General features: G+C 39.7%; 1 protein-coding gene across 1 annotated transcript; it reads right to left on the minus strand.

Moving 5' to 3' along the window:
• Nucleotides 1-20: 20 nt before the first annotated feature.
• ndufa2 (NADH:ubiquinone oxidoreductase subunit A2) lies at nt 21-9965 on the minus strand. Its single transcript, XM_039773864.1, has 3 exons — nt 9824-9965; nt 9066-9172; nt 21-229 (listed from the first exon to the last, which is right to left on the minus strand). The coding sequence occupies exons 1-3, from the start codon at nt 9925-9927 to the stop codon at nt 138-140; spliced, it is 303 nt and encodes a 100-aa protein (XP_039629798.1). The 5' UTR covers nt 9928-9965; the 3' UTR covers nt 21-137.
• Nucleotides 9966-10110: the final 145 nt, after the last annotated feature.

The following is a 10110-nucleotide window of genomic DNA, read 5'->3' on the forward strand; positions in this document are numbered from 1 at the left end:
CGCAATAATTGGACAATATGTAGAGTGAGTGATGGGTATTTTATTGCCATTGAAGCAACATTCCTTTTAACATAAATACAAATATACACAACAATGCAAAGTCTGCACAGCAATTGTGTCCCCTTCCACAAATCTCTTCAGGGTTTTGCTTTCACAAGGGACTCTAAAGCCTTGGCTACTTGATCTGCATTCATATTGGCCAGCGGTATACTCTGTTCCTTACCAAAGCCTGTGAGAAGAGAAAAAAACAAAATTGCATATCAAGTCAGATTTTTTTTTTCTTTTTAACCAGTGGTTGCTGGTTCAGATACTGCTTTTTTTCCCACACACAGAAGTATACTTAAAATCTTTTGTTCATGTGGATCATTAAAAATAAAACCTTACGATGTTACTCTTATTATCACTACTTGGTATGAACTGTGACCATGAACTTCATTCAACTCTGTATAACTTGGCCAACTGTTAGATTCTTTTTGTGACAAAATATGAAAACTGCCTTCCAATAAGAAGGTTATGCTGTTAAAGACAAAGTCTCTATTTTCTAAAGCAATACTTCATCCTTAAAAATGATATGTGGTTTGCAGTAATGGGTAAGGAAAAATTTTGTAATGTTTTCATGGAGGATGGAGATAACAGTTTACAACAGACTTAGTGTCTATGGCGACCAAGGTAGAAGCATAGCAAACCTACAAGAGCATCCATGATGCCCATCTTGCTTGCGTCACTAATGTAAAAATAATCCACAAATCAAGTCATCCAGTCATATATGCCCATTACATGCAAAACAAATGCATATTTCCAATATATTGTTGAATATTAAATATTGTTGAATATTACTGGAAAATGTAAGCAGTTCACCCAGAAGAAACGTGTTCACATGAAATTGTGCTTTTGAATTGAAAACCCACCTCAATCCTACGTGAACTTATTACTTCTGCTTGTACTGTTCCCATTTCTCAGAAATATTTAACAACTAGCCGATGCCTGCTGTACCATACGGTGGTGTAGGAATAACGGAAAATGGTGAGAAAGGAATTCAGAAATCAAGAAGAAAGAAATATTTCTTGAAAGACGTAGTTGTGAATAGGTGTTTGGTACTCCGACTAGGAATAGGAGGAATAGGAATCAAAAGCGGAGTGGCAGTGTATGGGAGGCCACAGGCAGTGTGGGGAAGGGTTTGGAAGAGGACGAATAGGAATCGAGAAATGCCGTGTTGGCGGTACCGGTTTTGAAGAGGAAGCAGGAAGAACCGAGGAGCAGGGAACGCGATAGTCTGAAGGAGGAATAGGGATCGAGAAAAGTGGCGTGGGCATAGACAGATAGACGCCGCATTCGCTGTGTTGCCCAGTCGACGCGATATGTCAGCGCGTCTGCCATATTGCGAGTGGCTAAAGTGCCATTTACACTAATAGAAGTAGACGTGGAAACCGGGTTTTCTGAAGAAAAAAAGTTTAAAACAGTATCGTTTACATACAACAGATTTTGGCAAATCGTTTAAATGCAATTATTTATATCAATTTATACACTAATAATGGCAATTATTAAAAACCGGCAGATTGCCAGTGCAAATCCCGTAAACGCAAGAAGTGACTCCACTCCACTGGGCCCTTGAGCAAAGCCCTTAACCTGCAATTGCTCCGTGCTAGATATGACGTTAACCTGCATCTAGCCCTGCAAGCAGGTACTCCAACTAGCATTGAAGACTTGGGAGTTGGTGGCATGATTGGCACTCCAGCCACTGTTAAAAAACACCACCTCATGCTGTTCCACTGCTAGTGTGGTGATGGGGTGTCACTCATTGCTTGACTGCACTCGGATCCTAATTTGTGATCCTGAGGTGGTTTGTTGTGTGGTGGGTGCAGCAATACGCGGTGTCAGTGCGTGCTCCCAACCTCTTTTTAATAGTGTTTGTTGTGGCCCAGCGTTGGTCTCCATTGATGTCCATTCTATCAGAAACTTGATCTCCATTCTCCATAAAAACACTAGATTAAACTTTTTCCTAGCCATCTCAAAAAAAAATAAAACACATCATACATGGGGTACAAATGTGTATAAAAATTATTTATGGGTGAAGTATTCCTTTAAAGGCCTGGTAAACAGGATATGGATAACGCACTAGATAGTCATTCTGTTCCTTTGTCACTCTGAAAATTCCTGGGTATAAATATACGTTGATCTAATATGCTTTGTGACTAAACGTGCAGATACCAAACAGGTTTGCATTATTCAAGGACCAGTAGCTAGGGATTAGACAGTGGAACCAGTGAGAAATTCACTTAGGCAAAACCCCTTGCAGTTGTGCATCCTCACTCTTTACTCTAAAACATATCACAATACACAACTTTTCCAGTGATTTTTCTATCACAGACTTCATTTACATAATCTTTGACAGTCAGGTGAAGTTGTGGTGTGCTCCCGTGACTTTCAGCCATATAGGGTGGCATACCCAGCAACTCAATCCAACTAGTCTGCAACTCACCCCAAGCAAATTAAACACATTTTATTTTAACTTGTCTGTCCACATCACAATTCCAAAATGCCTGTGTCTTAAAATGATGTTTGTGACACGATTGAAGGTAAGGTAAGGTAAGGTGTCTAGACTCATGCCCCCCGATTGCTCTTCCATGAAGGCAATGTCAGTGTAAGCACTGCTGCATAGCACTGTGGCGGATCCCCACTCCTTTCTATGATAAACCTGCCTGAAGGACCCTTGCAGTCGTGTGTGTGTTGTGGGTTGGGTTTGCTCTGCTCTGCTTAATGCACAGTATACAAGCGGTTTCATCTGTCGCTTTACTTGATCCTCCAGATACTGCCTTTACCGCCACAGTTCTCCTTAACACCTAATTTCTTAATGACATTTTAGAAATGTGGAAACTGCAAACAGGTAGTGCTTTGATATTTTTTATAGCCTTCCCTTAAATTGTAGGCATCAAATTAGTGTATTTTTTTTAGAAACTCAAGTCAGTTGTTTAGAACAACCCATGATTACTGAGTGTTGCACAATGCTTGAAGTGTCAACGAACTTAAGACTCGTCAGCTGTTGATTCCTGACTAGACTAACAATTAATATGTTAAGCCTGACCAGACTAATGACCTAATGAGTTCAGAGACCTTGCAACTAAAAGGGTGCCCAAGTGTTTGAAAATGCCACATTTACTCATTTATTATCTCAGTTTAAAAAAAGCATTACTGTATAATAACATTTTCATAAACATGCCATTCCTTCAGTTAGTTACAACAACATCAACAGCAAACTTTTTTTTTTTTTTTTTAATTCACACGTCAACACAATATGTAATTTGGCCAGGTGGGTCCAAAGTTTTGCATTGAACTGGTGTGTATAGTGCTGGGAGTTATACCGGATCATACTGAAAACCGTTTTTTAATTTTGTTATGATATGGATTTTTCTTATACCGCAACATCGGTTTAAATAAGCTAAACAACGTTTAGAATCTGGCGCAGCAGGAAACTGTTTATAGGGGGGGAAAGAGACCTTTTTCACTGCTACACCACTAAACACGCATGCAACGGAGTACATGCGTTAGTGGAGGTATTGAGCGATGAAAATGGACAGAGAACATTCCGAAACTGAGGCTGTAGCAGACGATAAAGTTGAACATGTTGATACTGAAGATCTTTTGCCGAAAAAAGGAGCCGTGTCTGTTGTCTGGAGATACTTTGGTTTTAAAAAGGTCGGATGTGGACCAAAGAACTATTTACTGAAAATGCTGTCGAGCTAAAGTTGTCGCCAGAGGCAGCAACACGAGCAATTTGCTGCACCGCCTTAGCCGCAAACATGCTTTGGAGTACCACGAATGTATGGAACCAAGATTGTCACCCTCCACATCCTCAAGTAAAACTGAAAAAGCTAGAGGACACTCGAGTCAGACGTCACTTGTAGACATGTTTGCTAAAGGTACTGCCTACGACAAAAAAAAGCAAGCGGTGGATCGAGATAACCAACGCCATGACAATCCATATAGCTAACATGTCAGTGGACAGAGATTGTTAACATTAACAGAAAGCGTAGTTGGTTTACAAAAAATATTTACTATTTATTCCTTTTCTAAGACATTTTCAGCGCAATACAACCTTTGACAAGCACCTCTGGATATTTTATTAAGTCTAAATGCCTCTTTGGACAGTTGAAAATATATTATCAAAATTATAGTTTGAGTTGTTTGCAAAATTTGTTCAAGAAAAAGGTTCTATATTTTGACTGCAACTGTCATGCAATGTGATTCCTTCTCTTCATTAGTGCCACCCCCTTGAAAACTGATCACTTTATGGGGCCATGCAGACTTGTATTAATACTTGTGTGCACATTAAAATGTTTTTTTGTACAATGTACAATTCTTATGACAGTGGAATAGGTTATTCTTAGCCAGTCTACTGCAGTACCTGTCGAATACCATGAAACCGGTATAATTTTGACAAATATTGTGAATTTTGGTCATACCGCCTAGCACTAGTATAGTATGTTAGAACCAAGTCAAAATGAATACCAAAAACCACAACATCAAGTGCTGTGCGATCACTGAACTTGCAATGATAGAGAACAGGAAGCTTTCAATAATCCATTTTGCCTATCAAACACGTATAAGGACCAGTCTGCTGTACATGCCACGGTCAAGAGATGAGGTGCAGAATTCTGTAGTGACAGAACATCCCTTGAAAATGAGCCAAGGCCTGGCAGGTCGTCAAAATCAATATTGGAACAAAATGTTGCCACCGTGGAGCAAATCCTAACTAATAATCAAAACCTGATAGGATATAAGATAGCAAATACTACTTGTTGCGGGTTAACTGACTCTGTTCCGTGAGAACCCTAATTCCAAAGAGGACTGTTTCATTTATGTTGGGTAGAATGCCCAGAGGGGACTGGGCGGTCTGATGGTCTGGAATCCCTACAGATTTTAATTTTTTTCTCCAGCCGTCTGGAGTTTTTTTTTGTTTTTTCTGTCCACCCTGGCCATCGGACCTTACTCTTATTCTATGTTAATTAACGTTGACTTATTTTATTTTCTTACTGTGTCTTTTATTCTTCTACTAGCCATGCGCGCCCAACTACGTTGCGCGTTTTAAAGTTGTCTGTGAAGGGCTCCCTGTTTAAACACGGCTGCCAGTCGTGAACTGGGCCCTTCGTCGCACAGCATTATGATATTTTATAAGGGAAATAAAATTACAAAAGAAAACCCTTGGACATTGATTCGATAGGAACGGCCTTCTTGGAATCACTGTCCGAATAGTAATTATGTGGTGGTGTAGGAGCATTTCTGCTTCTGTCTGTTCACAGTCCGTCTCGTTTTCACGACGCTATCGTTTCCTCTAACGATGTCTTCTCAACCTTTCTCCAATCTCGCAGGTTGCTTTGTGGCAATCCAAAGAGTAAGGCAATATACACGGAGCAATGGTTATAAAAGGGGGACACATAGGTATCCAGGCTCTTTAAAGCATAAATAGGGATCACTTCACTGACATGTGAGCAAGCCACGGTACAACTGTGAGACGCGCACACTGGCTACAACGTAACAACAATAATTTCCGGAAAGTGCTGTTACGTTGTCATTCATTTTACCCACTGTCTTTCTTTCATTCATATGTTACGTAGGCACGTACCTTTTATCTTCGGCAATCTCATTCTCTAACCAGGCCTCAGGAGCTAACCAGCGTAACACTGTCCACCACCCCTTTCGTTATTCCAGCACATTGTTGACATCCGTGAGTAACAACAGTGTACTAAACTGGAAGGTGGTCTACGCATACGGACAAAGATCAAGATCTAAATGAAGATCTCTTTAGTTAATTTAAAGCACAACAATTTGTTTAGTTTGAATGTCTGTGTTTTGAGGTGTGACTGGCGTACTACAGTCTCCAGTAGTATAAGCCTGGAGGAGATTCTTAATGCAATGCCTATGTTTTAGCTGTCTCTCTACTGCCATCTAGTGCTTCTTCTTCTAATTCATTCGCGGACAAACAAAGATCAAGATCCAAATGAAGATTATATAGAGAGATTCTTTAATATGTAAAGCACTTTGAGCTACATCGTATGTACTTTTGTATGAATATGTGCTATATAAATAAATGTTATTTTTCTTCACGAACACAAGGTAAATGTTGACTTTTGCAGTTAAACATCCCCATATGAATTCAATTTTGAGAAATTTATAAAGTAGTTCATAACTGGGGATGAAATATGCAAGCATTATGCCCCATAGTCTATAGTGATTTGCTTTGGCTTAGGCAGTAACAAAAAGGAAAAGCAGTGAGAAAACTGTCAGCCATATCCCCTCATTTCAAGACATCACCCACTCCCACTGCAAACAGTGCTCTGCAAAACTGTGCATTCGAAGAGACATCAAACCCACCCTATTCTTCAGGCCTAACCCCATGTGACCACTACTTCCCAGTTTGAAGGGCTACAATCCACTGGCAAAGCTACACAAATGAATATATAAGCTACAGAAGAGTGGTTGCATATGCCAGAGAAACAGTTTTACAGACATGGACAAATGTGTTGGTACCCCTCCCGAAAAAAACAAACACAACTGTCTCTAAAATAACTCGACACTGACAAAAGTTTTGATTCAACAGAATATCTTGAATAACAACACAAATGAAAATGACATTGACAAAAAAATGGTACCTTTAACCTCATTTTGCTGCACAACCTTTACAGGCAATTACTGCTAACAATTCCTGTAGCTCAAAATGAGACTTCTGTGACTGTCAAAAGGTACGTTTGGCCCACTCTTCCTGTGCAAACTTCTCCAGCTGTGTCAGGTTTGAAGGGGGCCTTCTACAGACTGCATGTTTCAGCTCTTTCCATAGATGTTTGATAGAATTCAAATCAGGGCTCATAGAAGACCACTTCAGAATAGTCCAATGTTTTGTTCTTCTTGTGTGATTTTAGCTGTGTGGTTTGCGGTCATTATCCTGTTGGTGAATACATGACCTGTGACTGAAATACTGTTTTCTGACACTTACTGGGCAGTAGGTTTTGCTCCAGGACGTTGATAGTCTTGAGATTTCATTGATCCCTGCACAGATTCAAGGCACCCTGTGGCAGATGCAGACAGGCTGCTTCAAAATATAACCGAGCCTTCTCCATGTTTCACCGTAGGTGTGATCTTTTCTTTGTCCACAGAGAGAAAAATGAAGCTTTCAAAGAGCTCTTGTTTTGTCTCAACTGTCCAAAGGACAGTCTCCCAGAAGCACTGTGTACAGTCTGGCTTTTTTTATGGTTTTCTTTCAACACTGGAGTCCACACGGGTCTTCTTCCATTGAGCCCACTGTCACTCAGAAAGCAACTGATGGTGTGATCAGACACTGAAAGACCCTGACCTTGCAGTTCAGCTTGTTTCTCTCTGGAAGTTGTTCTTGGCTTTTTCTCTACCATCCTTACTATCCTCCTGCCCATTCTGAGGTCGATTTTCCTCATACGGCTGCATCTAAGGAGATTGGCTACAGTCCCATGGACCATAAACGTCTTAATATTTGCAACTGTTCTGACAAGAACATCGAGCTGCTTGGAGATGACCATCTACTCTTTGCCTTTAATGTGCTTGTTTATAATTTTCTTTCTGATCTCCTCAAACAACTTTCTCCTTTGTTTTCTCAACTCAGTGTAGGCCACGTGATACTAACAGCTGAGTGACTATTTTTCTCCATTTAAATAGACTGAATGAATGCACGATTGGAGACTGGTACTAATTAGAGAGCAGCTAGTTTTAAAAATCATTCTAATCCAATTATTTATGAACTTGTATAGGAGGTACCAATAAATGTGTCCAGGCCATTTTAGAATACCTTCTTAGAATAAGCAATACTTTAACTGTTTTCACACTTGCTTTGCTTTACTCAATGACACAGCAAAGGCATGTAGGTATACATGGGACAATTGCTTTTCATTCAATCGCTTTTCAGGAGGCATACAGCACTTTTTCCCCAATAAGCTATAAGGGTACCAAAAAAACATATCCACATCCGCGTATTAGTGATGTAAAAAGAAGCTTTGTGAACAGTAACAAGTGCAATGGATATTATGCTAAATATAAAACTTGCTTGGTTTTACTGATATTTCTCTTACTAGGTAAAGCACAAATCTACTTGATCCCTCATGGTCTATGAAGAAGGGTAGCACAGTGACACAACAGTTAGTGCTGCTGCCGTACAGATATAGTGACACTGATGTGAAATTGCTACCCATATTAAGACTCCACAGTCACCCTAAGACATGAGCTTTTCAACCAGATCACCTAGATGTGTGTGTGTTGGGTTAGCGGTTGATTCTAAAATTCACTGTCTGTAGGAGTGTGTATGTGTGAACTGCACCTCACTGTCCAAGGCTGGGTCCAGTATTGCACCCAGTGTTACCTGGATAGGGCTATATTCCCACACAACCTGGAACTGGATTAATATTTAAGTGTGTTATGTTACAAGCTATATACCAGTACTACAAACTGCTGATGGAATTCACTTATTTTAATTTAAAGGGTCACGTCCTTCAAGTGTATTTCTAAGAATAAATCCACCCTCGCTATTGTTCCACAGCACAACAGACATTCAAAGGAAAACTTCAAAAGGAAGAAGAAGAATGTTCTGAGGAAGTCACAGTCTGGAGAACACTATGGGCACACAAGCATTGAAAAGCATTCATCGCACCTTGGTCTTTAGGGTGCTCCATTGTCTAAGAATGGAAACATATCAACTACCACCATTCATAAAATCAATTTATTTTTAATCACAAAAAAATGCATTGGGCCATAATATTTTTTCTTTGATCATATACCCAGCATGGCCATGTTGTGGAGTTTGCACTTTCACAACCCTAGTTGCAAGGGATGCATATACATTAGGATAACTCATAGATCAAAAGTATCTATCTAGATCTAAACTGGCCCCAGCTGAATGTCTGTAGGAGTGTGTGTGACTGACTGTGAATGTGCCCGGTCATCGACTAGTGTCCTTTATTGTGCCAATTACTACCAGGACAGACTCTCACAAATCTGCTATGTACTAAACAACTATTACAGAAAAATACAAGAGACATATTACAACTTACTGTATCTCGCCCAGAGTTTGGGCTGAACTCCGGAACATTCTCTTATTAAAATTGGAAATAACGGATTGGCCTTCTTCAGTGTCACATAGTGCTGCTCAATGAAATCCCTGTTTCAACATAAAAACCAAGTCTCAATTATGTTCCTTGTACATATTACAACATACAAAAAAGTTAGTTAGTCATAATTTCAGGCTTCTTTGTGCACTCTTATTGCGATCATTTGTATTGACCCTTTTTAGTTTTTACTGTACTGTCCTTTGGACTGCAATGCTGTTTGTGGTGTTGTCCACCATTAATTGTGGTAAATGAAGAATTAAGATACCTACTCTTTATTTGTCCAAAGGGGGAAATGTATCTCTTTACGATAGATAGAAGTGAAGGCACTATATGATAGATAGATGCCACTAAAAGAAAGAAAACTTGGCTAAAGGTGTATAGAGCGGAATGTCATAGTTGGGCATTATTAAGGCTAATTGCCGCTGGTATAAAGCCATGACAACTGTTCAATTGTGGGAGGACTCTAACACTATTTTACAATCATTGCTGTATTTGCTAGTTTTTATTCATGCTTTCAAGTTTTTTTTGTAAAATCAATCTACTTGTCCCGTTTGAATCAACATATATCCTTACTAAAATTTCACAAAGCCAAGAGGCAAAATTCGAGACAGTAAATTTAGCAAGCCATCAAATTATCGACATTTTTGTTATTTCCCATTTCTATTCATTTGAATAAGAAACTTTTCGCAATGTTCCATTACCTGACACCTTGACTCGCAGCAGACTTCTGACACAGGTGCAATCGAATTTCTTTAACGTTTCTTCCCAAATTCGTCCCCAAGCTTCTCACTACTGCAGCAGCCATATTGTTCACCTTTCAGACTCCGTCGTAACCCCGCCCACTAAGCGAAGGCGACATACCAATAGGAGCTCTAAAAAAACTGAGCGCGAGCAAGAGGGTGGAGTTTAGAAACAAGGTGACCAATCAAAATGTTAGTGGATAAAAAAATAAGTCATAGCAATCAAATGAGTGAATCGATGAATCGGT

This window comes from Polypterus senegalus, chromosome 13 (assembly GCF_016835505.1).
Source record: "Polypterus senegalus isolate Bchr_013 chromosome 13, ASM1683550v1, whole genome shotgun sequence".
Taxonomy (NCBI): Eukaryota; Metazoa; Chordata; class Cladistia; order Polypteriformes; family Polypteridae; genus Polypterus; species Polypterus senegalus.

Excerpts from the sequence above, each read along its gene's own strand:
- ndufa2 (XM_039773864.1), bottom strand. The coding sequence starts at position 9,927 with ATGGCTGCTGCAGTAGTGAGAAGCTTGGGGACGAATTTGGGAAGAAAC. Across the intron at positions 9,173-9,823 it reads GCTGCGAGTCAAGGTGTCAG|GGATTTCATTGAGCAGCACT; the intron begins GTAATGGAACAT and ends ATGTTGAAACAG. Across the intron at positions 230-9,065 it reads CAAACTCTGGGCGAGATACA|GCTTTGGTAAGGAACAGAGT; the intron begins GTAAGTTGTAAT and ends CTCTTCTCACAG.